The sequence below is a fragment of the Manis pentadactyla genome, chromosome 5 (genome assembly GCF_030020395.1).
Source record: "Manis pentadactyla isolate mManPen7 chromosome 5, mManPen7.hap1, whole genome shotgun sequence".
NCBI lineage: Eukaryota > Metazoa > Chordata > Mammalia > Pholidota > Manidae > Manis > Manis pentadactyla.
In genome coordinates, this window is record NC_080023.1 from 156,068,967 (window position 1) to 156,096,709 (window position 27,743).

Genomic DNA, 27,743 nt, shown 5'->3' on the forward strand with positions numbered 1-27,743 from the left:
AACTCAGAACTCTCTCCTTGTCCGTTCATTTCCCAGTCATTGCAACCTTCCTGCCCAGACGCTTGAGCTTTAGCTGGAGCTAAAGGTGGTCCTAGAATGGCATAGCTGAGGTTGATCAGTTTAGGCAGGGCCAGCACCTGGAGAAACCCAGGACACAGGGCCAAGCAGTATGAACTTTATGCATTAGGCATTAGGCAGCTTGGAATTCTAAAACAGAGAAAGGACAAGAGAATATTACAGAATCTCAGATCTAAGAGGGCCTCAGACATTATCTGTTATTTCATTTGGAACGTAAGTCTTTGAGAACAGCTTTCATCTAGGATTCTAAGTTTTGGTGTATTTATTAAAAGCCTTATGATTTTACCAGCTGTGAAAATCATTATTTTTTTTAAAATAAATAAGACCCTGAAGCTACTCACCATGAAACACATAACATAGAGTTGTCATTTCAGGAAATATTTTTATAGCATTATCAGCACCTGCATTTTGGAGTATGAATTTTGACTAGAGGCTCATTTTTTAAACCAGTGTTATTTCTTTTTGACCATATTGTTTTAATACATGGAAATCTATCCAAATGAGCAATGACACAGGCCTCTGGAACTTTAGTTTCGGCTACTCTTGAGTAAGACTGTCTTATCTTTCTTAAGTCAGTATCCAAAAGTGACATCTAGAACTGACAGAAACCTAATTTTATTTGTATGGATAGCCATGTCCCATAGACAGTCAACTAGCTTCTAACAGCTGGGGGTTTTTGTTGTTGTTAGATTTTTTTCCTTTTTAAAAATTGTTTTAAAATACACATAACAAAATTTACCATCTTAACCATTTTTAAATGTATGGTTCAGTGGTCTTAATACATTCATCATTGTGCAGCCATCAACACACCACCATCCATCTCCAAAACTCTCTTCATCTTATAAACCTGAAACTCTATCTATTAAACAGTAGCTCCCCATTCCATCCAACCCACAACCCTCCCCCCTGACAATCACCACTCTACTTTCTGACTCTCTGACTTTGACTATTCTAAGTACCTCATAGAAGTGGAATCAAACAGTATTTGTCTTTTAGTGAATGGCTTATTTCGCTTAGTATAGGTTCATCCATATTGTTCATTCATATTGTAGCATGCTTCATAATTTCTTTTTAAGGTTGAATAGTGTTCCATTGTGTGTTACTTTGCTTATCCATTCATCAGTCAGTGGATACTGGGGATGCATCCATGTTTTAGCTATTGTGAATAATACTGCTATGAACATGAGTGTACAAATATCTGTGAGACCCTTCAAATGTTTTGGGTTATACCCAGCAGTGGGGTTGCTAGATCACATGGTAATTCTGTTTTTAGTTTTTTGAGGACCTTTCCACAGCAACCGTTTTACATTCCCATGAATGGTACACAAAGGTTCTAATCTCTTTAAATCCTCACCAATACTTGTTCTCCATTTTTTTTTATAGTAACCACCTTAATGGGTATGAGGTGGTATCTCCTTGTAATTTTGGTTTGCATTTCCCTAATGATTAGTGATGTCGAGCATCTCTTCATGTGCTTATTGGCCATTTACATATCTTCTTTGGGGAAATGTCTATTCAAGTCATTTGCCAATTTTTGACTCAGGTTGGTTGTTTTTGTTGTTGTTGCTGAGCTTAGGAGTTCTCTGTATATTCTGGGTCATAATCCCATATGAAATATACAATTTGCCAATATATTCTCCCATTCTGTGGGTGGCCTTTTTTACTCTGTGGATTATCTCTTTTGATGTACAAATTTTTTAATTTTCGTGAAGTCCAATTTGTCTATTTTTCTTTTGTTGCCAGTGTCTTAGTTGTCATATTCAAGAAATAATTGCCAAATCCAATGTCATGAAGATTTTGTCTTGTGTTTTCTTCTAAGAGTTTTTTTGTTTTAGCTCCTAGGTTAAGGTCCTTGATCCATTTTGAGTTAATTTTTGTATATGTTGTTAAATTTTGTATATGCTGTATATGTAAGGTTCCAACTTATGGGTAGCCATGTTCCATGGACAATCCATTGGCTTCTAGAAGCAGGCTTTAAAAAAATTAATATTGTAGATATTTACATGTGACAGGCACTGTACTAGGTGCTTAGGTTATAGCAATAAATAAGAGACATCTGGTTCTTGTCCTCATGGAGCTCATATTCTGGGTGGTGGGAGCAAAATTTTTGCCTGTGAGCTGGAATTATATTATTTAGGAAAAAAATGTTAGGGACAATGTATTTTTCCTTATTTTCAGGGAGGAAGGGACATGTCTCTAGGAGCAAATGGATGTACAAGTGCTCCTGTGATACTTGAGCACTGCCAAGGACTGTGAAGGTAGACATACCCAGGCTTCCTTGCCTGAGGTTTTGGATCTTTCGGAAGTTCTTAGGGTCTTGAAGAGAGTATGGTGGATATGATCTTGATCAGAGGCTAAAGCTCAAAGTGGATGGGATTTTCTTCTGCTTCTCACAGTGCTTTTTCTTAGGAAAGAGGTTTCTCCATGTTCATTAAGGTACACTCCAAACTGACAGTGAAACAAACACTAGCCTGGAAGTCGAAACCTGGGACCTAGTTACAGATTTCTCCTAAAAAAGTTGGCAAGCCACTTCCTCTAGATTTCTTGTATTTTTAAAATAAAAATAATACCTGCTCTACCTATGCTAAAGTAGCTATCAGGATCAGAAGAGAGAGTATCTTCTAATGCAATTTTATATTGGACTTGTGTAAGGAATTAGCTGGATTCTTATTTGATCTACAAAAAACCATGTGAGGTGGGCATGGCAGGTTTTATTACTTTAATTTGGTCTCTACTTCAGTTAAGTTTGTCGTGTCTTTTTCCCCATATAAGTAAAACCTCTTTTCTCTGAACCTGACTTTTGAGGCCCATTTTCCTACCTCTGAAAGGGAGAAATGAGAATCAAAGAATCTGAGATACATTAGAGATATGCACTCTGACACCAATTTTACCCCTTTTCCATCTCCCAACTTAGACTTTACAAAGCAGGAAACTCCGTAGGCTCAGAGAGGGGAAAATTTGTACAAATGTATACAATGAGTTAGGGGTAAACAATAAATGTAGGTCTGGTGACTCTAAATAATTACCTGAGGATCTTGTTAATCTAGATTCCTGGACCCCACCCAGCCTATTGAATCTGAATCTCAAAAGGATAAGACTTCCAGCTTGTATTTTTTTTATAACCTCAGATGATTCTTTTGTAGTGGGCAGTGGCAGGTACCTTTGAAAAATAATTATTTAGATCAGGAGGCTTAAACTTTTAAAATTGTATACTTAAGAGAAATCAGGAAAGCAATTCCATTCACAATTGCATCCAAAAGAATAAAATACCTAGGAATAAACCTAATGAAGGAAGTGAAAGACCTATATTCTGAAAACTACAAGACAGTCATTAGAGAAATTAAAGAAGATACCAATAAATGGAAACACATCCCATGCTCATGGATAGAATTAATATTGTCAAAATGGCCATCCTGCCTAAAGCAATCTACAGATTCAAAGCAATTCCTATCAAAATGCCAACAGCATTCTTCAACGAACTAGAGAAAATAGTTCTAAAATTCATATGGAACCACAGAAGACCCTGAGTAGCCAAAGCAATCCTGAGAAGGAAGAATAAAGCTGGGGGGGATTATGCTCCCCAACTTCAAGCTCTACTTCAAAGCCAAAGTAATCAAGACATTTTGGTACTGGCACAAGAACAGACCCATAGACCAATGGAACAAACTAGAGAGCCCAGATGTAAACCCACACATATATGGCCAATTAATATACGATAAAGGAGCCATGGACATACAATGGGGAAATGACAGCCTCTTCAACAACTGATATTGGCAAAACTGGACAGCTATATGTAACAGAATGAAACTGGATTATTGTCTAACTCCATACACAAAAGTAAACTTGAAATGGATCAAAGACCTGAATGTAAGTCATGAAACCATAAAACTCTTAGAAGAAAACAAAGGCAAAAATCTCTAGAATATAAACATGCGCAACTTTTCCCTGAACAGATCTCCTTGGGCAAGGAAAACAAAAGCAAAAATGAATAAATGAGACTACATCAAACTAAAAATCTTCTGTACAGCAAAGCACACCATCAGTAAAACAAAAAGGCATCCTACAGTATGGGAGAATATATTCATAAGTGACATATCTGACAAGGGGTTAACATAGAAAATATATAAAGAACTCACACTCCTCAACACCCAAAAAGCAAATAACATGATTAAAAAATGGGCGGAAGATATGAACAGACACTTCTCCAAAGAAGAAATTCAGATGGCCAACAGACACATGAAAAGATGCTCCACATCACTAATTATCAGGGAAATGCAAATTAAAACCACAATGAGATATCACCTCACCCCAATTAGGATGGCCAACATCCAAAAGACAAGGAACAGCAAATGCCGATTAGGATGAGGAGAAAGGGGAACCCTCCTTCACTGCTGGTGGGAATGTAAATTAGTTCAACCATTGTGGAAAGCAATATGGAGGTTCCTCAAAAAACTAAAAATCGAAATACCATTTGACCCAGGAATTCTACTCCTAGGAATTTACCCAAAGAAAACAAGAACTCAGATTCAAAAAGACATATGCACCCCTATGTTTATTGCAGCACTAATTACAATAGCCAAGATATATGGAAGCAACCAAAGTGTCCAGTAGATGAATGGATAAAGAAGATGTCTTACATATACACAATGGAATATTATTCAGCCATAAGAAGAAAAGAAATCCTGCCATTTGCAACAACATGGATGGATCTAGAGGGTATTATGCTCAGTGAAATAAGCAAGGTGGAGAAAGACAAGTACCAAACGATTGCCCTCATTTGTGGAGTATAACGAAGTAAAACTGAAGAAATAAAACAGCAGCAGACTCACTGACTCCAAGAAGGGACTGGTGGTTACCAAAGGGGATGGGTAGGGAAGGGTGGGTGGGACGGGAGGGAGAAGGGGATTGAAGGGTGTTATGATTGGCACACGTGGTGTGTGTGTCACAGGGAAGACAGTGTAGCACAGAGAAGACAAGTAGTAACTCTGGCATCTTACTAAGCTGATTGACAGTGACTGCAATGGGGTGTAGAGGGGACTTGATAATATGGGTGAATGTAGTAACCACAGTGTTTTTCATGTGAAACCTTAATAAAAAAAAGTTAAAAAAAAAAGAAATGTGAACTATAAATATTTATAATATTACAGATTTGATGGCACTTTGTTTCATTTCCATTGATGCAGCTGTCACAAATTTCCATTTGTTGCTGGTACTTTAACTAAAAATTTTAAGCTTTGACAAAACATGGAAATTAGAATCCATTATAATAAATAAATAACAATGAGAAAAAAGAAAAAATTGTATACCTAGAAGAATTTTGAAAAATTATGTAACTTCACATATTTTACAGTTCACATTTAAACTTTTCATCATAAGATTTAAAAATTGCAGAGTCCAATTTCCCAAGTGTTTTATATTGTGCACATGTATGTATTTTATGTATCTTTTTCAAAATGGTGGAAATGCAATTAGCTCATATAATTTATAGAAAATGTCTACCATATAACCTAACTTACACAGCCAGTTCTGTCAACTTAATCTACCAAATCAGATTTGTTTTGTTAGAAAATGCCTACCTTCTTTTTCAATTAAATATGTTAATAAATGACCCTGTGATACCTATTTTAACTTCTGAATTATAATTCTAAGAAAAACAAGCAAGTAGGCTTGCCATGAGTTTGTTACATGGATGAATTAATATATTACTCTTTTGTAACATATTAATTATTCTTTTCAGTATTAATTCCTTACAGAGGTCTCTAATTTGCGTTCTTGGGGCACTCCCTCTGAAGCTACACATTCTCAAATTGTCCCTGTGTTTGGCACTCTGGAGGCTTTTTTTTTTTAACCTAAGCATTTTATAGGCATAGTAAGATTTGGGATAAGAGAGAGAGATGGCTTTTTTCTTTTTTTAATAAAGTGGGAGAAGGGTATTTGTAAAAGAGAAAGTGAGGAAAACCAACTCAAATCAATGTTAGGAAAAATTACATAAGGCAGCTGAGAATCTGGATAGTAATTCTCTTAAAACTTTTCCTGCTCAGGTACCCACAGGAATAGAGTACCCTAGCTTGAAAACTTATGATTTCAACTATGCTTTCTCCCTAAACTAAAGAATCTTTGTAATGAATGTTTTTGCATGTGTCTGTTATACTTGAGAGACCTGATGCCATGTAAAATGGTGCCCCTAGCTGTTTTTCTGCTCCAGGCATATTCCTAAGGCAGAATTCCATAGCATTTCAAATGTTGTGATAATAAAGGAGCTCCGAGTGCTTCCCTCATTCCCTTGTTTTGGGTAAAGCTAGCATGGGGCAGTAGAAAAAGGGTTACCTCTGTCCTGTCCCAGGTCTGCCTTCTAAACAGAGAAGAAGTGGCAGAAAAGTCTGGCAACCAAAGCCACCTTGGCCAAGGGCAATAGGCACTAGGCCCCTGGATCACTGCCTGAAAATACTTGGCAAGAGGACAGAGTGCAGTAATAGTCCAGACTGCAAAGCACGTGTCCCATAGCCTAAACCTCAGCTCCAGGGGCTTCTTCTAGTCTCTTCCATGTCAGAGTGCAGAACTGAGCCATTGTACAGGCTCAAGAAATTCTTCTTGATATGTCTCTAAATTCTATTCCACAAGTTGCATAATTTTTTCAAGGTTCATCCATGTTATAGCATGTATCAGTACTTCATTCCTTTTAATATTGAATATTTCATTTTATGGATATATCATATGGATATTCATATGTGGATATATTTTATTTATCCATTCTTCAGTCAATGGACATTTGGGTTTTCACTTTTTTATATCACGAATAATGCTGCTATAAACATTTGTGTACGTGTTTTGTATGGATGTATATTTTAAATTTTCTCGGGTGATTACAGCTACACTAAAATCCATCTGTGGTGGACTTCAACCCCACAGTGCTCAGGACTCCTGCACTTTGATTTTCTTCCATATGCTAATTATGGCTTGGGAAAACAACATCCCCCTTTGGAGGCCCTGTCATTTAGGGAGAGAATGCCCTAACTAGAGACATGTACTCTAGAATTAGCCACAGGTGACTTTTAATATTTAAAATAATTAAAATTAAAAAAAATAAAAAATTTAGTTCCTCTACCACATTTCAAGTGTTAAATAGCCAAATGTGGCTTGTGGCTACTGTATTGGGAAGCATTGCTCTAAAATAATGTTGCTACTAATGTGCTGTGTAACCCCGAGGCCATCACTTCCCATCTGTGCATTAGGTTTCTCATCTGTAAGTGAAGGTGATGGACATCAAAAGCCCTATCCTCCTCTGGCAGTATAAGTGGTTCGTGATTCAGTCTTTTGGGAGAAGATGCCTCCCCTGATCTCCTCCTTCAGCCCTCCTCCCTCCTTACCTTGGCTAGGGCAGGCGTACCTAGAGGGAACATTAGGCTGCTAATTTGTCGAGTTATGTTGCTCCACTCTCTGCTCTCTTGGTGAAAGGGAAAATGACTTGAGGGTATACTTACATCTGATTACCTCACATTTGTGCAGTGCTTTATGGGTCATAACTCACATTATTTCAAATTATTTCTTAATTTTACAGAACCAAAGAATCTCAAAGTTGGAAGGGCCTTAAATGTCATTTCAAATTCAGTAGACATGAATTACATGAATTGCTTATAAAATGGAAATTCCAAGGACCCCAGTCCCTGGAGAATGATATAGTAGGTGTCAGGTTTTCCCTGGCCCAACCTGCACAATCCTATGCTGCAGCTGTGTGGTGTGGGACCTTGGAATTTGCATTATTAACACTGACACACTTTGAGACAGACTGGTCTTGCTGGGTCCCAACCATGTTGTGGAGTCTGCTCTTTGGCATCCCTGCAAATCCCAGATTCTACAAGATACCTCTGCAGTTAGGGAGCTCCCGAAGGAGAAGCTGCCATCATTGGACAGCTCTGATAATTAGAAAGGCTTTCCTTATATTTAACTCCCCCAGTTGACCTGGTCTTCCATTTATAGTTACATAACCCTAGTCTGCTTCTCTTCCATAATCAATCTTCAGGTTCATTCATTCAGCAAATATGTGTTGAGCACCTACTAATTACAATGTTCTTTGTAAGGCACTGGGATTCAGCAGTGAAGAAGACCAACTTGGTCTCTGTCTTCAGGAATCTTACTATAGTAGGGAGACAGACAACTGGCAAAAAAAAAAAAAAAGATAAATAATAAAAGAATTATAGCTTGCAAAAAATGCTATGAAAAATATGAAGAGTGTTGTGTTGAATATAGGAAGGGCTGGTGCTACTTAGGGCAACCAGTGAAAGCCTCACCAGGGAAGTGACATTTAAATGGAGATCTGAAGTATGATGCAAACCATTTGAAGAGTTGGGGAAAGGTAGTAAAAGAACATGCATGTTCTACCAGAAGAAGGCTAATATGAGTTGGAAAAGATATAAGGCATAGAAGAAGTTTGTATTTTCTTCTACATGCAACAGAAGCCATTAAAGGGTTTTAGGCAGGGGGTAATGTAGTTTGGTTTATGTTTTTAATAGATCATTCTGGATGATGTAACATTGGAAGGGGACAAGAGTGAGAGAGCAGTGTAAGGCCATTGTGGTCATCCAGGCGAGAGATGAAGGTGGGTCAAATGAGACGGGGGGCAACAGGAGTACAGATATTTGGGACTTGGCATCATGTCTCTCAGTATCTTTTCTTCTCCAGGATAAACAGCTCTGTCCAGTGTTCCTCTCATAACAGGTTTGACTTCTTTTCTCATCTGGGTGTTTCTCTGGAAGACCTAACATACCAGATTAGATCCTGCCCTCTGATGCTTCTGTGAAGAACCGTTTTCTCTACCTATTTTTCCTCAACTCTTTCCTCCTATCCTGTGCCTTACTTTTCTGTTAGTCTAGGCAACTAAAATCTACAATCCAATGACTGTCCCTCTCATATAAAGAGAAGAGTCCAAGTATTCCCTGTCGTTAATCAATTATCAGTTTTTCAGTGATTTGACCATGAATCTTAAGTAGTTATTGTGACAGCTGTTCTTGGAGGAGACAGGAAAAAGATGTTATCCCTGCCCTCCAAGAGCCCAGGGTAAATGGAAAAGATAAGGCCCCAGTAAATGAAATACAAGGTAGAGCCAACAAATCACAAGGGAAGTGAATTGAAAGGCCTTAGGAGGAGGAGAGAACTTTCAGCTTTGGAGTAGGTGGAAAAAGAGAAACTAAGGAAGACTTCATGGAAGATGTTAATTTGGAACACTTGGGGCTAGGGTCAGGTGGGGACAGGTGTGCTCTTCTGTAGGAATGGTCCTGGATGACTTCACTGAGAAGCTGACATTTCACCAATAATTCAAAGTAGGGAATAAGCCCTGTGGCTCACTGGGTGGGAAGAATACTCCAAGTAGAGGGCAAAAGCTCTGAGTTGAGTGTGCTCGGTGTTTTTGCCAAACAGGAAGGAGGCCATGTGTCTGGAGCAGAGTGAGAGGGAAAGGAAGGCAGAATGGGAGTATATGAGGACAGATAGGTAATGAGGGACTAGATCATTAAGGAGCTAGTAGGCCATTGTGAGGACTTACACTTTTACCTAAAATGATATGGGAAGATGCCTGAGTATTTTGAGGAGAGGAGTGATATGATCTGACTTACGTAATGGTGATTTTGGACTAGGATGGTAGAAGTAAATGTGAAGAGAAATAATCTAATTCTAATGTTTTGAATCAGTAGTGGATTACAGTATTTTTGGAGAGTGTAAGGGTAAGTTAGTTGGAGAAGTTTCCCTGGAGGAAGAAGATGAGAAGACTGTACCTTGGGTTGTCCCATGCCATATGGCCTCCAGGTAAGAGGGAAGTTGGTTAGTCTACAACAAGGGTTTCCAATTAATAGCCCACCAGCTGAATTTCTCAATTTTGTTTGACAACAGTGTTTAAAATTTCTAAATTTTCATCATCAACAATTAAAATTTCAGAACTAGATTCTAGGCCTCTCCTAAAAAACTGAAAAAAATTAATAATAGTGAGACTTTATTCCCGGAGGACAAAAGTTGGCAAGAGGTAAGTTTAAGTACTAGATGGTTTCTTTTGCCAGAGCTTGTATTCTCCAGTTTTCCAGTTCTACCTCTGCCTATTTTATCCTCAAAACTGAAACTAAATGTCATTGCACATATACTGCTGTTTTCTTATTCACTTAAGAGGAAAGTGAACTATTTCTTGTCTCTATTAATGTTTTTCTCTGAGATGGTCCAGTACACTCATTTACATTATCTATCTGGACCCTGTCAGTTTTTGAGTTCGCAACTCCCATTGTAGAGAAAAGACCCTCGTCCCTGGTCTGCCATAACCTGCTGTGTAACGTCAAGCACAGCAGTGGTCTCTTTGCATCTCATTGGATTTAGGATACTAAATTGGATGTTCTTTAAAAAATTCTAACATTCTAAAGGGCTTGGGATCTTGCAGGAGGCTAGTACTCTGTTCCCTCCCTTCTTCTAACCAGCCAAGCACCCCAGCCTGGTGTGTATATCAGAGAAAGAAGACGCTGGAAGGAGTAAGGTGCCTATATCAATAATGTATAATTTGAGCCCTGAGCCAGAGAGAGCAACATACATTGTGTGTGTGTGTGTGTGTGTGTGTGTGTGTGTGACTGGAAGTGGACTTAAGTAAGCTGTTCTTGTATAGGTTTGTGCTCGTTTATTTCTGTGGACCTTCTATGTACCAGGCTCTATTCTAGGTGCTAGGGATGTAGCAATGAACAAGACAGACAAGATTTCTGTTATCATGGAGATTATATTCCAGTGATAGATACAGATAATATACAAGTAAATAAAATGTGTGGTATAATTTCAAGTAATGGAAAGTTCCATGGAGAAAACAAAACAATGATTTGATAGAGACTTTCTGGAGGGGCAAGCTGTGCACATAGGTGGCTACATAAATGTGGTGTTTGTACTTGTAGAAGGGTCCATGTTTGAGTCTTTGGTCCATATATTTATGCTTATTTGTGCCTGGTGTGCAAATGGCCTACAATATGTTATAAGTATATGTGGTTTTATGCATGTGGAGTACACACAGGTGAACTGGTATGTGGTATGCATGAGGTGACATATGTGCATGGGTGTATGTTATACATGAGCATTTAGCCATAACTAGAGATGTTCTAAAGTTCCTGTGGCACTTGTTAGTGGGGCGGTTAAGGAAATGGCTTTTTTGCCTCTGGCATCAGGGCCATTTGCCAGCTACCTCTCTCCCTGTTCCTTTCCACTTTAGAGAGCTCTCTGTGCTTGAATTCTCTCAGCCCTAGGAGGGCTAAGCCAAGGAAAGGATAGTAAATGACTCATCAAGCCAGGTGCTGAGAAGAGGCTGAAAATCTGTGTAACCTCCCAAGACCTGGCATCCCTGCTAGTCCCTGTCCTTCACGCTATGAGGGGAGAGTCCTGACTTGAAGTCAGAAGACCCGAAGATCTATTCTTGGCTCTGCCACTTATTATGACCTTGCCAAGCTACTGTATCTCTCTAGGTTTCAGTTGCCTCCTTCATAAATAGTCTGGGTAGTAAGGAAAGAGAGGGAGCACAATGTCCTGTAGTATTTAGAGGGGGCTAAGGGGTGCTGGTGCCTGAAGGAGGAGAGAAGGCATTCTGGGCAGGGGAAATGGCATGATCAAAAAGGTGGATGTGGACCTTTAGTGTAAGGGAAGCTGGGGGGAAACCACTTAGAATAAAATTCAAACTTCTTATTGCCTCCCAGGCTCTATGTGATTTGGCTACTGCCTCTCATTCTTATCCTCCTTCTTTTTCACTATATTCCAGCCATACTTGCTTCTTTTCTGTTTTTTGGATAGGCCAAAATCTTTACTGCCTCAGTGCCTTTCCCAGTTTTGATATCCTCTGCCCAGTATATTCTTCTTAAGAATTCATATAGTTACCTATTTCTCATTACTCAGGTCTTAGCTCAACTACCACCTTCCCAGGAGAGGCCTTCCCTGACCATCTTATTTGAAGTAGTTGTCCTCTAATGTTCATCAGTATTTAAAATGCACAAACCTTTGTCCCAACAATTTCTCTTCTAGTATTCATCTGACAGATATATTTTCAAGTGAGTAAAATGATGTACAAATAAAGATAATCACTGAAGCATTTATTTGTTAAACTATGGCACATACAAACAGTGGAACATTATTATGTAGATGACAAAGAAAATGAAAAAGCACTGTAAGTCTTGATGGAGAATGATATCAAAGTATATTGTTAAATTTAAAAAAATAAGATAATCAAGCTCTACACTTACACAAAGTAGTATGAATTGCATGCCATCATTTTTGTAAAAAAATGAGTATAAAAATATAAATGTATGTATATATGCTTGTCTAATAAACCTATCCCATGTTTAAAGCAGTTCTTTCCCATCTCTGCCCAACCCATGTGTGGTTGGGGACAATGAGATGCTTTTTTATCTCTCTTTTGAACAGATTAAAATTTAATTTTCTAAATCTAATTTTTAAATTTACATCTTCAGTGACATCCCAATGACCTTATGAAAGATGCTAACAGTACAGGCTTCTTCCAAAGAGATTATCTTGATCACTCAATACTAGCTCAGTTGCCCTATACCCTCCATTCTACAAGGAGTGGTCCTGTCTGCATATTGAGAATTTCTGGGAAGTTACACAAAATAGTAAAAATGGTTGCCCGTAAGCAGGGTGATTAGGGGATAGTGTTGGGAGGGACACATCTCATTACATACCTTTTAATGTAGTACCCTTTGTATGTATTACTTACTCAAAAAAAAATCATTAAATTGAAAAAAATGTGAATATTCCTACAGTTATGTCTTTGCACAGTTATGAAATTCCTTAAAATGTCTTTTTAAAAAGTATTTATCTTCAGTTACTTATTATACCATTCTTTATATCCTTCATAATGCTTATCATAATCTGAAGTTATCTTGGTTGTATTTGTTACTTGTGTGTTTCCTGCACTGTCATTGGAATATAAGCTCCATGTTGTCAGGGATCTTGCTTATCTCATTCATCAGTGCCTTATTTCTATATCTGTATATAGCACATAGTAGTTATTGAATAAGTCAGTGAACAAATGAAGGAGTGACTGAAGGAACTAGTAGAACTTCTAGAACTAGGGGAGGAGTGTGAGGCAGGGCTGAGGAGGTAGACAAAAATCAGTTGATAGACGTGGTGATCCTCAAACTTTAAATGTGCATCAGGCTGTTACTTTATACCAGCTTGTAATAAAGCAGTTTCTTGGACCATATGATTCTGATTCAGTAGATCTGAGCTAGGACTCAGGAATCTATGTTTTAACAAATTTCCTAGGTGACTTGGGTGCAAATGATCTGGAGATCCCACTTTGAATAACACCAATACAGTCTTGACACTGTGCTTAGGAAGAATCACATCTGTGATATAATTTCTCCTTAATATATCACTATGGTGGAAGAGAAGGGACCATCATCCCATTTTATTAACCTAAATGGGGTTCAGAGGTGGGCAATGCATTTTCCAATGACACACAGCTATGTATAAAGTACACTTTGAAAGGCTAAAGTATCTGGCCAGTCAGCTTAAGGTACAGTGGCAGATGGCTCACTCTCATAGGGCATTCCCAGGTCTTAGTGTTACTGAATGGATATTATGATGTTACTGTATTGGGGGAGGAGGTTATTACTCGCTAATGATTGGTTCTTTCTGGTGTATCTCAGGGAGGGCAATGAGCCAGAGGAGACCACCCAGATCACATACCGTGAGCTTCTGGTCCAAGTGTGTCAGTTCAGCAATGTTCTCCAAAAACAGGGTGAGTGTGGGGGTATGAGAAGGGGACTAGAGGGTATGGCCTTGGGGGTATCTGAGGACTTGGGGGAAGTAGACAGGAATGGAAGAATCTGGTAATGGGAACAGAAAAGGTCAGCTGAGGGGACTGTAGCTGAATGAGAGGGAGTGAACAGGAAGGGTCCATGGTCCATGGTCTATGTCCTTCACCTGCAGGCATTCGGAAGGGTGACAGAGTGGCCATCTACATGCCCATGATACCAGAGCTCGTGGTGGCTATGCTGGCATGTGCCCGCCTTGGGGCTCTGCACTCCATTGTGGTAGGAATTTGGGCTGGTAAAAGGAACCAGGGGTGGGAGGCAATGGGGTTCTGGAATTAGGTTGGGCCTGGATGATGGAAGACCTTAAGAATCAGACTAAGGAATTTAGAATGTTTGTGTCATAGGTTCCATATCAGTTACTCAGTTTCTTCTAGGACCCTGGCTTAGGGGCCCTGAAGGTTTTATGAGTGTCTCCTTTCCTTGTTCACTCAGTCCCTAGGTGCTTCTCTCTCTCAGTCTTTCTTCCCTTCCCTAGTTTGCAGGCTTTTCTGCAGAGTCTCTGTGTGAGCGGATCCTGGATGCCAGTTGCAGCCTTCTCATTACTACAGGTGACTAATTCTCACTCTCACCCCTTCTCCATAATCCCACACCCCATGTCTTGGTTTCCAATCAGCTAGCTGGCATTTGGGACTGTTCACTGTAGAGGTAGGGACTGTCTTAATCTCCTGGTTCCACCTCAGCTGACCCTCCATCAGCTCAAATCACCTAGAAGAGCCAGAGTCAAGAGACCCAGGAAGGGCTCCATGAACATTGCTCATTAGGGATAAAGGACTAGGAGTTTGGTGCCTTCCTAAGATCTGGAATGTCTGTTGCTCCCCAAAGATGCCTTCTACAGGGGAGAAAAGCTTGTGAACCTGAAGGAGCTGGCTGATGAGGCCTTGGAGAAGTGTCAGGAGAAGTAAGTGTGTTTGCATGGTTGGCTTCTGCTCTGGGTTGACTGGCCTTTCCCCAGTGCCAGGTTCCCTTTGTCCTCCCTACCTAGATGGACATGGGTGGGTCTTGCCAAATTCTCTTTTGAGCCAACCAGCCCACCACTTCAGGCTTCTCTTTCCTCCAGGGGTTTCCAAGTGAGATGCTGCATTGTGGTCAAGCACCTGGGGCGGGCAGAGCTGGGCACAGGTGACTCTCCCAGCCAGTCCCCCCCAGTTAAGAGGCCATGCCCGGATGTGCAGGTGAGTTTGGTACTATTACGCCCTCCTCTGGGCTCAGATTGGCTCTTTCGTCCTGCCTAGGAAGTTCCTGATGTCCTTCTTTGCTTCCTCCTCATAATGCTGAGGATCTGGAAACAATCCTGGGAATGCCTCCTCTGACAGGCTGGCTGGGAGCTGGGGGACTTTGACCTTGAATGTAGGTAGGGAGCCCCTTGTACCTTGGGAACTTAGCTTGAGAGATTCTGAGGGGGACTCCTGTGATGGTTGGGATATCCTAATGGGCACAAAGGACCCTCAAGGTGTGGGCTTGTGTTAGTAATGGCCCAACTACTTGTGTGGTCTCACCATGGAAAGACCAGGATCTGGCCCTGAAGATATGGCCCTTGTTAGCTTTGGATTCAGTGCTTCTGGTGGAAATGGTGGCCTCTAAGTCTAAGGAACATGAAGGATGAAAGTTCCAGGGTCCAGAAAGACTGAGGGTTCCTGAGATTCTGTGACTGGAGGGGCTGTGAGTGGTCTTAGGGCTAGAGAGGCTGTAGTCTAGTCTAGGGATATTGGAGACCCCAGTTAGCATTAGGGGCTCTGAGTGTATATGAACTGGGGAAAGGATCAGGAGAATGGAGGCTGGGAGGACCAGTGAGAGGGGAGTCTGAGGGAAAGGAGTCACACTGACCCTTCACTTCCTCTCCCCTATACTTGGACCCTGCTCACCACCCTTTCCATGGGCTCTTAACAGGGTAAGCTGAAAGAGAAACCCAAGCGCACCTGGCCCCAGGTATCCACCTCTGCGTTGCCTTGGGCACTGCTTCCCTGTGTGCTTGTCTGTGTGCCCATCTGCTCTTTGCCTGTTTGCCCCATTAAGATGTCTGCCAGACCTAACTCCCTTTTTTGTGCCCCTGGGTCCTTTGCCATCTAAGTCACTGAAGGGTTGTGAAACTAAATGCTTATTGCTACCTCTCTGAACTGGGATAGAGCATGGATCTTAGAGAGGTAGCAACAGACATCCCATTTCAGTCCTTTAGGACCTTTGTGGGAGAGAGGACCAAGTAACCTGTCGGAAAGTCTTTACTGTGCACTTAGCTGGGGCAGTGCCAGGAGAGACAGGAGGAGGAGCATTTAGAGGAAGTACAGACTTGACCTTGGGAATTCACCAATAAATTGGGGAGTTAGATATGTATTACAAGTGAAACCTAATTTTATATAAGACAGCAGAGAAGAAGACCCCTAAATACATTTATATACTACTTTGGGTTTTACAACTACGATTGATACAAACTATGTATCAATTCTGATATATAATTAAATGCTTAATTGAGCAGAAGTTACATTGTGATGGTTCTAAGACAGGAGATCCTAAATGGGGACTCAAAGTAGATTAGTATAGAGGAGAGACTGGGCTTGGAGCCCAGAGACCAATTTTTAGCTGTATGACCTTGAATAAATCACCTCTCCTGGTGATTCAGTTCCAATATCAATAATAGAGAGATGATAATATATGCTTAAAAGGAAACCACTTCCTTTACTAAAACAAAACCCCAAACCCACTATTCTCTGAGTTTTACCATCCTCATAGGGTGTCTTACTCTAAATCTGCTATGATTAACCTCTTAGGCTAAGTTAAATATAATCCTCTTTTCCTCTATTATTATTAGCATGGTGGAGACAGATACGATTCCCAGGGGACACTACTTTTCCTTCTAAAACTCAGGCAGATACCTAAGAATTTGCTCTTGAAAGAGGTGACAGACTTAATGGTTAGAGTATAGGCACTGAAGCCAGACTACTTTGCTTCAAATCCTGGCTGTCACTTGCTACTATGGGACCTTGGGAAAGTTACTGAAGCTCTCTCTCCTCTTTTATGGTTTCCTTATCTGTAGAGTAAGGATAATAATTGTACCTACCTGATAGGGTTTTGTCAGTATGTATAAGGTGTTTGGCACATAGTAACTACTCCCTAAATGTTAGCTTTTATTGCTTTTAACATAGTAGCCTGGCATTTTTAAAAGGGAAACCAGAAAAGAAATAAACTCTTGTAATTCTTAGTATCAGAGACCCTCAGGGTACAGGCTCCTGGATTTTTGTTTCTTGGAGATAAAAAAATTACCAAAAAAACAAAGATCATAAAAATAGGCTTACAAAGTCCAGGTTTGTTTGATAATTGTAGTCAAAGCTGCAGAAATCTTGGCAGAGATCCAAACCCCCTCATCCTTAAGCAATCTTCAAGGGAGGGCCTGGCACCATTTGAGGACCTCCTCAACCATATCACCTATGAGCTTCTTTATGTTCCTCTCTCACACCTGGCAGCTGTCCTCCCTTAGGCTGTTCTGGTCCAAGGACAAATGCCAACTCAATTCTTATTTCTGAAAATTCAAACCTTTTCCTGGTTCAAAGCTCTAGGTCCTCATAGGCACACACCTGATTCACAATTAATGTTTTTTAATTGAGCTTACCCTGCTTCCTGGTGCTGCTAATCTGCTCCATACATAGAGTACCCACTCACCTTCTTACACACCCACAAAAGAAAGAGTTTTACAAAATTACAAGAGTCCCCTAGTTGCCACAGTGTAACTGTGCCTTGCCCTTATTTGTACCTAGGTCTTTTCCTATGGCAGTTCACACCAGTACTTTAGACTATCACCATTTGCCAAAACAATATTGATACACTTCTGCCTAAATACATTAATGTTCACATCTCAAGTAGATAGATCATTTGGTGGGGGAAAAAGTATCCATGTGACAACATATGTGTAGACCCATATGGCTACTCCACTAAAAAAAGGAGGGTATGTTTTTGTTTACTAGCTTGTGGGCAGCTTCTCTCTTCTTTCTTTCTCTTTTTTACTTTTAATGGCACCTCACTTGGCCTGAGCTCATCATTCTTATGATGCTTACTTAATGTGACAGAAACTTCAAATTCTGTAGAGTAAGGGGCAGATAGTACAGAAAGGGATGGGTGGTCAGAGAGTCATTTTATAATTTATAAAGGTATATATCAACACTTTGGATTATTTTAACCACATATGCACACAATAAATTAGCATATAGCCATATAATGAGAGTAGGGTGTTTCTCTTACACTCTCATATCTACCTGCTAGTCAGGGTGATTAAACATACAAGAAGCTAATGAATATGAAAGGGCTTTGTGACAGCTAAAGCAAACCCCAAACAATTCCCATCATCACATCCTTAGATTCATCTCCCAGAGAAGTTCTGTGGAACAGAACTAACTTCTGTCCTTCCTGACTTTCATCAGTTTGCCCCAACCCCAGTACAATTCAAGGCTTGATATTTCTAGGTAATACCTTTCTCTTTTGATATTCCTCAAATCCTGTGAGAACATTAGGGGCAAGAATGACTATCCTCATTTTCAAGAGGAGTAATTTGAGGTAAAATTACTTGCCCAAGATCATATATAGCTAGGAAGTGGCAGACCTGGGATTGAAAACCAGTGTAAATTTTGGACAAATTCAGGGAGTCCAACTTCATTCAGCAAAGAGTAGACTCAGAAAAATTAGTTGTTCAAAGAGGAAAAGTATAACAATTTCAAGGAGAGTTTAGAAAAATTTCAGGATGGCAGATCCAGAAGTATTTATCAAAGCCACATTTGTGTAGAGGGACATGCCCCTATTGGGAGGAGTCTACCTTGGTCCTTCTCCACCAGCTTGCTGCTGCTGAATGGAACCTCAAGCAAATGTCTTTATGGGAAGCCCAATATTACCAGTGTAAAGGCAGGGACAGAGTAGGGTGGGCGCACACAGATAGGGATGGTTCACGCTGGAAAAGGCTCTTGGACCAAGATCTATTGACTTCTTTTGCTACTAACTAACAGAGCCAGATGCCTGCTTCATCTGCAGGCTCTGACTAATTTTGCATTTCTGAATTGTGTGATGTCCGCATTCCTGCTGATGAGCCACTAGTCCCATAAGTACATATGTGTGTATGCAGGCCTGTGTGTGCATATTCATTCATCCAACAGAAATTTACTAAGTGCCTTTTGAGTGCCAGGCATTTTGCTAGGTATTGAGAATATAGGGAGGGGGGAAGACAGACATGCCACTGCACTCATAGAGGTCACGATCTAGTTGGGGAGACAGTAATAAAACAAACAACTAAAAGAAAAATAACTGGAAATGTGTCATGCGTGATAAAGAATAGTGCTGTGATTAAGAATAATAGCAGGAGTGAGGGTAGGGGTGGGAATCTACCATATACTGTTCAGGGAAAGCCTTTCCAGAGTGACATTTAAGCTAAGAATTGAAGGATGAGAAGAACCCACCAAGGGGCCCTCCCTAGCCTGAGAATAGGTGAGGGGAGCTCTGGAGCAGAGTTCTAGGAGTACCCAAGAAGTCTGCTGTTCTGCTCATGTTCTTTTTGTCACATTCCACCCTTATGGGGCCCTTCCTCCCTCCCAGTACCCTACCTGCCAGTACCCTACCACAGCCCCCCCAAGTGCCAGGTAGGGGTATCTCCTGCCCATCTTGAGCTGTTCACTGTTCCTCCCTGCCCGTTACTGTCTTCCTCCCCCCGCAGATCTCCTGGAACCAGGGGGTCGATTTGTGGTGGCATGAACTCATGCAAGATGCAGGGGATGAGTGTGAGCCTGAATGGTGTGATGCTGAGGACCCACTCTTCATCCTGTACACCAGTGGCTCCACAGGCAAACCCAAGGCAAGTCTATGTGTGTGTGTGTGTGTGTGTGTGTGTGTGTGTGTGTGTGTGCGTGTGTTGTGTATTGCATAGGGTGAGAAGTTTCTGAGGAAGCATTTCATGACATGAATTTTACTCTATAACCCTGCGTTTTGGAAATGTCACATTGACTTTTCCAAATCAAATTAAGACATAAATCCTTAATCACTAAATGGTAAGGACCTAGGTGAGACAGTTCAGGTGGGGGTGTTCATAATGCCCAGAAAGGAGAAAAGAAGCATTCTGTGTGGCTGACATTGATGTTCCTTGCCCATGCCTACAAGGTTTGGTTGAGGGAGGGCTTCCCTATCAACTCAAGGATAGGCACAGGATCCCTCTTGGGCTCCTAGACCACAGCTCTTAAGAGTTTAATTCCTTCCACTTACCACACTATTAACAAACATCTAGTCCTTTCCAGGGTACAGTATGGATGCTGGAAACACAAGAAAACTCTGACTCTTCCATTGACTTGAAAGATATGTTACTGTACCTTCCACTCACCCCCATTCCTAAATTCTTCTGTCCACATGCTTTGGAATATCCCTCAGTGTGACTTCAGAAACATGGTTTTGTCCTCTCTTTTCTAGGGATGGGGTATTGATGGAGTAAGGAAAGGATATTGCCTTTTTCTCTCCACTCTCACTCTATAAATGAGTAATTCAGTATGTGTGCCCAGATACACAACAGAGACTCTGTTAGATGTGAGTGTACTAGAAGTGTTCATGTGTACGAGAGTGACGTGAATGGCTCAAAAATACCATCTTAGGGTATAGGTATGAATGATGAACTGATTATACATGCGTGTGGGATGTGAAATAGGAACATGGAGAAAGTGGGATGGAAGAAAGATGGATGCTAGCAAAGGGGTGCTGGCAGGGTCAGAATCCCTGAGGAGGATCTTCCTCTAGCTCTGCCCAGCCTACATCTGGTGGTCAGCAGGGATGATCTCAAGGCCCTAACTGAGGTCCTTTTCTTCCCCTAGGGTGTGGTACACACAGTTGGGGGCTACATGCTCTATGTGGCCACAACCTTCAAGTACGTGTTTGACTTCCATGCGGAGGATGTGTTTTGGTGCACAGCAGACATTGGTTGGATCACTGGCCATTCCTACATCACCTATGGACCACTGGCCAATGGTGCCACCAGTGTTTTGGTGAGAAGGGAGCTGGGGCCTATGGCTGCCTGGTCTACTTAGGGGATGGACAAGGTGATCCTAGGTGACTGCCTCCCAAGGCCAATTGGTCTGGAGGTAGGGGGACTTACACAATGACCTGTTCCCTGGAGAAAAGGGAGTTCTGAGGGGGATTGTGTTTCTGGACTAGGATAGGTCTCTTGGCTTGTCTGGTAAGGGAGGAAGACATGGGTTTTTTGGAAAGGGCAAAATACTGAGCCTGAGGGAATGGTAGGGGAGTGGAGGGACTATTGGGAAGAACCAGGAATGACCAACCTTCACTGGGGACAGTTTGAGGGGATCCCTACATACCCGGATGTGAGCCGCCTGTGGAGCATTGTAGACAAGTACAAGGTGACCAAGTTCTACACTGCACCTACAGCTATCCGCCTGCTCATGAAGTTTGGAGACGATCCTGTCACCAAGTGAGACCCCTCCCCAGCTGCTGCCCCATGGGTGTCCCTCAGAGCTGGGTTCTGTCCTTTGTGCACAACCTTTCCTATTCTGTTATTCCAACTCTCTAGTTGGGAATAAGGGAGGGGGCAGGAGAAGAGCCTGGGCATGTCTTTCTGGCCCCCAGTGGTACTCAGAGCCTTCCTCTCTCCCCACTCCCTTGCCCAAGGTATAGCCGGGAATCCTTACAGGTGTTAGGCACAGTGGGTGAGCCCATCAACCCTGAGGCCTGGCTGTGGTACTACCGGGTGGTAGGTGCCCAGCGCTGCTCCATCGTGGACACCTTCTGGCAGACAGAGACGGTGAGTAAGAGGTTCAGAAGGCTGGGGTTCAGGGACTGTATGGGAAGAGACTGACTCAAACCCCTGATCTCTGATTTCCACAGGGTGGCCATATGTTGACTCCTCTCCCTGGTGCCACACCCATGAAGCCTGGTTCTGCTGTGAGTGAGGCTCCCTTGGGTGGTCCTGGGCTAGACTGCAGTTGAGTGAGGGGCATTTTGCCTAGGTAGTGGGTGGGGGGAATATGTGTGAGGAATTTGGGGCTCTGGGACTTCTTGAGAGAGGTAGAGTTGAGTCAGAGTCGCGTTGATCCTCTCCTTGAGTCCTGTCTCCTGTTTGCTTCTAGACCTTGCCATTCTTTGGAGTAGCTCCTGCTATCTTGAATGAGTCTGGGGAAGAGTTGGAAGGTGAAGCTGAAGGTTATCTGGTGAGGCCCTGGCCCTTGGTTGGGGGGTGTTTTGAGGAGCTGGGGGGAAAGGGTCACCGAAGTGAGTACTGTTGTTTGCTTCAGTTTGGAACCTAATTTTTACTGGCAACCGCCTGTGGCTAAAGCTCCGTAGTTGAGGGTTTATCCTCTGCAGAGGCCCTGAGGGGGATTTTTCTAGATACTTTGCCTGCCTCTCTGCCTTTTGACCCACAAGGCTTTTAAGGGTTCTACTCAAAGATTCCTGATGGTACCTTTTTGGGTCTGGGACACTTAGTCCCAACTCTTACTTTGACAAACATTCTAGTATGAAAGGAGGCTTCATAACCTAGTGGAAAATCAGATGGGCTCTGGAGGGAACCTGCCTGGGTTCATATCCTGGCGCTGCCTCTTCTGTGACCTCAGATAAATTACCTAACCCCTCTAATCCTAAATGTTCTTATTTGTAAAATAGGTTTATAATAATACCTTTGTGTTCTATGGTTGCTGGATTGATTAAATTAGATAATTCCACATGAAAGGTTTAGCACAGAACCTAACAGTTAGTGATTAATAAATGTTAGCTGTTGTTGATTGTTATATTAGTATTTGTAGGGAGATAATCAGCCCCTGGCCTTCACCCCACTTCACTTTTACTTAGAGCAAGTTAGTAACAAGGGCAAGGACTTGAATGCAGGCAGACCTTCTGACTCTTAGCCTAAAATTTCCTCCATCCCATCAATCTGCTGCCACAGGACATTATTGATTGGGCAATAATTACTTATTCGTGTGAGGGTCACCCATTTTTCAGTGACTATTTTTGTTTGCATTCACACTGGACCTGCTTTCCTGAGGGATTACCCAAGAGGAGAATCAAATTTAGTAAGTGCTTATCACTGATAGAACATTGTGCTAGGCAACTTCCACATACTATTAATTTAATCCTCACAATAATTTTGGGAAGTAGAGATTATTTTCTCCGATTTACAGATGAGGCTCCAGAAGCTTAGAGAGATAAAGTTACCTACCTGAGGTCACCCAGCTAGTGAGTGAGTTAGCAGAGCTGAGATTCTATACCCAGATTATCTACCTCCAAAGCCTGTATTTTGTCCTACTTTTCAAGAATGGCCATTTCTCCACTGGTTTGGCAGAGCCCTGATTGTTTTCCATTGAGACAGTGTAGCAGATGTGACCACTGTGCCTTCCTCACTCCCTAGGTGTTCAAGCAGCCCTGGCCAGGGATTATGCGCACAGTCTATGGGAACCATGAACGCTTTGAGACCACCTACTTTAAGAAGTTCCCTGGCTACTACGTGACAGGAGATGGTGAGCCTTGGCTATCCCTATCCCACACCTTCCACCAGGACATGCACCTTCCCCTTCCATTTTCAGGAAGTTGGTTAGGGGTGAAGGAAAACAGAGAGGAACATGTCCTATGTATCAATGTCTAATATCCAGGCAGAACTACAGAGAAGACTGTAAGAGCAGAAGTGAGTGTTACAGAAAGGGTCTCAACATGGTACCATCTGAGATTTGATATTTTTGAGGAAAGAGGTTCTTGTTTCCATTGTTCCTGTGTGGAAGAGATGGGGCATATGGTAGTGTGTATTACGGTGTCATGTGTGTCCCCATGTCTAGAGCCTGTGTTTGCCCGTGTGTCCATCCACCAATCCATTCATCTGTAAACATTTACTGAATACCTACCATGCCCAGGCTCTGATATAAGCTCATGAATAAGGTAGGCAAGGTCTCTGCTCTTATTCCAGTAAGGGGAGACAGACAATTAACTCAGCAAACAAGGAAACAAACTTATCTTAGAAAGTGATATGTGCTGTGATGAAAAACAGGGCTAAAAGTATCTTCAGGGGTGGACATCATTTATGACATGGTGAGAGAATCTTCTCTGAAGTGGCTTTTGACCAGACACCTGAAGGATGGGAAGAAGCCAGGCATGGGAAAATCTGGAGTGAGTGTTCAATGCAGAGACAAGCTTGAAATGTCTGAGGAACAGACTGAAGCCCATGTGGCTGGAGTATAGTGAGCACAGGGAAGAATGTTAAATATGGAATCGGAGAGATAGGTAATATAGGGCCAAGTGGGCCATGGGAGTTGGGTTTTTATCCAGTGAACAGTGGAGGACCGTTAGGGGTTTTAAGCAGTGAAGTGATAAGAACTAACACACTGTTCAGAAAATAACTGCTTAATTTATGGAGAACAGACTATAGGTGGATATATTAGTTATCAATTACCATTGAACATTTACCCCCAAAGCTGGCAGCTTAAAACAGCAAATATTATATCTCATGTAGTTTCTAAGGATCAGGAACCTATGAGTTTCAGTCAAGCTGTTGGTAGGGACTGTAGTCATCTAAAGGTTTGACTGAGCCTGGAGGACCCACTTCCAGCCTCATTCATTTTGCTACTGGCAGGAACCCTCAGTTCCTAGCTATTTGGGCCTCTCCTGGCTACTCATGACATGGCAGCTGGCTTCCCCCAGAGCAAATAATCTGAGAGAATGCAACAAAAGTAGAAGCCACAGTGTCTTATATTTTCTAATGTCAGAAATGATATCCTATCACTTTTTTTTTTGGTATCATTAATCTACAATTACATGAAGAACATTACGTTTACTAGGCTCCCCCCTTCACCAAGTCCCCCCAAAATACCCCTTCACAGTCACTGTCCATCAGTGTAGTAAGATGCTGTAAAATCACTACTTGTCTTCTCTGTGTTGCACAGCCCTCCCCGTGCCCCCCTCCACACTATACATGCTAATCATAATGCCCCCTTTCTTTTTCCCCACACTTGTCCCTCCCTTCCCTCCCATTCTCCCTAGTCCCTTTCCCTTTGGTAACTATTAGTCCATTCTTGGGTTCTGTGATTCTGCTGCTGTTTTGTTCCTTCAGTTTTCCTTTGTTCTTACACTCCACATATGAGTGAAATCATTTGGTACTTGTCTTACTCCGCCTGGCTTATTTCACTGAGCATAATACCCTCTAGCTCCATCCATGTTGTTGCAAATGGTAGGATCTGTTTTTTTCTTATGACTGAGTAATATTCCATTGTGTGTATGTACCACATCTTCTTTATCCATTCATCTACTGATGGACATTTAGGTTGCTTCCATATCTTGGCTATTGTAAATAGTGCAGTGATAAACATAGGGGTGCATCTGTCTTTTTCAAACTGATGTGCTGCATTCTTAGGGTAAATTCCTAGAAGTGGAATTCCTGGTCAAATGGTATTTCTATTTTGAGCATTTTGAGGAACCTCCATACTGCTTTCCACAATGGTTGAACTAATTTTCATTCCCACCAGCAGTGTAGGAGGGTTCCCCTTTCTCCACAACCTCGCCAACATTTGTTGTTGTTTGTCTTTTCGATGATGGCGATCCTTACTGGTGTGAGGTGATATCTCATTGTGGTTTTAATTTGCATTTCTCTGATGACTAGCAATGTGGAGCATCTTTTCATGTGTCTGTTGACTATCTGAATTCCTTCTTTAGAGAACTATCTGTTCAGCTCCTCTGCCCATTTTTTAATTGGATTATTTGCTTTTTGTTTGTTGAGGTGTGTGAGCTCTTTATATATTTTGGATGTCAACCCTTTATTGGATCTGTCATTTACGAATATATTCTCCCATACTGTAGGTACCTTTTTGTTCTATTGATGGTATCCTTTGTTGTACAGAAGCTTTTTAGCTTGATATAGTCCCACTTGTTCATTTTTGCTTTTGTTTCCCTTGCCCAGGGAGATATGTTCATGAAGAAGTCACTCATGTTTATGTCCATGAGATTTTTGCCTATGTTTTCTTCTAAGAGTTTTATGGTTTCATGACTTACATTCAGGTCTTTGATCCATTTCAAATTTACTTTTGTGTATGGGGTTAGACAGTGATCCAGTTTCATTCTCTTACATGTAGTTGTCCAGTTTTGCCAACACCAACTGTTGAAGAGACTGTCATTTCCCCATTGTATGTCCACTGCTCCTTTATCGTATATTAATTGGCCGTGTATGTTTGGGTTAATGTTTGGAGTCTCTATTCTGTTCCACTGGTCTGTGGCTCTGTTCTTGTGCCAGTACCAAATTGGATATCCTATCACTTATGCCAAATTCTATTGATTACACAGACTAACCCTAGTACAGTGAGAAAGAGGACTACACAGGGGTCTGAATTCCAGGAGGTGGAGATTAGTATGTCTGTCTTGGAGTCTGAGTACCACAGTGGGCAAGAGTAGAAGCAGGAAGACTTGTTTGCAGACTAATGCAGTGGGTGTGGTAGTTTGGTAATGTACCTTGTATATCCTACTGTGGAGTATATATTTTGTTGTGCATTTCTTCCCTTCCCAGGCTGCCGGCGGGACCAGGATGGCTACTACTGGATCACTGGCAGGATTGATGATATGCTGAATGTTTCTGGTGAGGGACAGAGACAGTTTACCCTTGTCAGCCCTGTTCTCCCAGCAATTCCCAGCCAGAGCCTTCTGAGAGAGCCAGGATGTCCTTTGGCAAGACCATGATTGGAGTGTGGTATTCAGTTCTAGGTCCAGCTTTTGGAGAGAGTTATAAACACTAGAATGTGCCTAGAGGAGAGGAACTAGAATGGTCGGGCAAATGAAGCATGTCATGTGAGGAATGAATGAAAGCCCTTCCCCATTTGACCAGACCAGGATTGCCCTGTAGGCACAGCTGTTGCAGGGGCTGGGAGAGAGGCTAGGATCTCTCTCATGGCGCTTCTTTTCCCTTTCCAAGGACACCTGCTGAGCACGGCAGAAGTAGAGTCAGCACTTGTGGAACATGAGGCTGTTGCAGAGGCAGCTGTGGTCAGCCACCCTCATCCTGTGAAGGGCGAATGCCTCTACTGCTTTGTCACACTACGCAATGGCTACACGTTCAGCCCCATCCTCACTGAGGAGCTCAAGAAGCAGAGTGAGGAGCCTCCCTGGGCAGGGAGTGCAGGGTCTTTCCTGGTGGCCCAGTTACCACACCAGATTGTTGGGGAGGGGCTGGGGCAAGCTACTCCTCAAACCACAGACTCCTGGGAGCCTTAGGAGCTGATTGCCTTCTTCTCACTCCGTCTCTGCTAGGATAATAATGGCTGAATTATTGAATTCTTTCTTTGTGTCACCACTGAGCTAATTGCTTTAAATGTATTAATTCCTTTAAATCCCTGTAATCACCCCATGAAACAGATCCTTTTGTTACCTTCACTCTAAAGATGAAGAAATTGAGACTCAGAGAAGTTAAATCATTCACCCATGGCCACAGTGCTACTAAAGTGGGATTTTCAACTATAGTAGGATGATTCTTAGAATTTCAGTTCCATGAAGGTGGATTAAGATACAATAAGATAAAGAGACATGTATTTAAAAGAAAAAGACAGGCAGTGAGCATGAGAATGACTCTGGGCAGGGCCTTGAAGAGGAAATAGGTGGAGGAACAAAGCAATCTCTATCCTGGGTTTTGGGGGCCTGGCTAAGGGCACTGAAAAATGCTTAACGGTTTGTTGGTTACAGTTAGAGAAAAGATTGGCCCCATTGCCACACCGGATTACATCCAGAATGCACCTGGCTTGCCTAAAACCCGCTCAGGTATGTTCAGAAGCCTTGAGGGATTGGGATTGGGATTGGAATTGGCTGAGGCCCAGTGATGGCAGAGTAATAAGCCTTTGAAAGGGCTGGAGT

General features: G+C 41.9%; 1 protein-coding gene across 2 annotated transcripts in view; it reads left to right on the forward strand.

The window, feature by feature from the left end:
- ACSS2 (acyl-CoA synthetase short chain family member 2) overlaps positions 1-27,743 on the forward strand; it is a 44,769-nt gene that overhangs the window by 16,106 nt on the left and 920 nt on the right. Inside the window, exons 3-18 of one of the 2 annotated variants that reach the window (XM_036902489.2) lie at positions 13,746-13,837; positions 14,029-14,132; positions 14,389-14,461; positions 14,736-14,811; positions 14,971-15,085; positions 15,801-15,839; positions 19,597-19,734; positions 20,735-20,905; positions 21,215-21,348; positions 21,546-21,678; positions 21,762-21,818; positions 22,004-22,084; positions 23,278-23,386; positions 26,410-26,478; positions 26,812-26,988; positions 27,576-27,650. In XM_036902489.2, coding sequence (XP_036758384.1) covers positions 13,746-13,837; positions 14,029-14,132; positions 14,389-14,461; positions 14,736-14,811; positions 14,971-15,085; positions 15,801-15,839; positions 19,597-19,734; positions 20,735-20,905; positions 21,215-21,348; positions 21,546-21,678; positions 21,762-21,818; positions 22,004-22,084; positions 23,278-23,386; positions 26,410-26,478; positions 26,812-26,988; positions 27,576-27,650 — 1,643 coding nt within the window. The remainder of the gene's footprint in view (positions 1-13,745; positions 13,838-14,028; positions 14,133-14,388; positions 14,462-14,735; positions 14,812-14,970; positions 15,086-15,800; positions 15,840-19,596; positions 19,735-20,734; positions 20,906-21,214; positions 21,349-21,545; positions 21,679-21,761; positions 21,819-22,003; positions 22,085-23,277; positions 23,387-26,409; positions 26,479-26,811; positions 26,989-27,575; positions 27,651-27,743) is intronic. The other variant, XM_036902490.2, reaches the window with a different exon arrangement.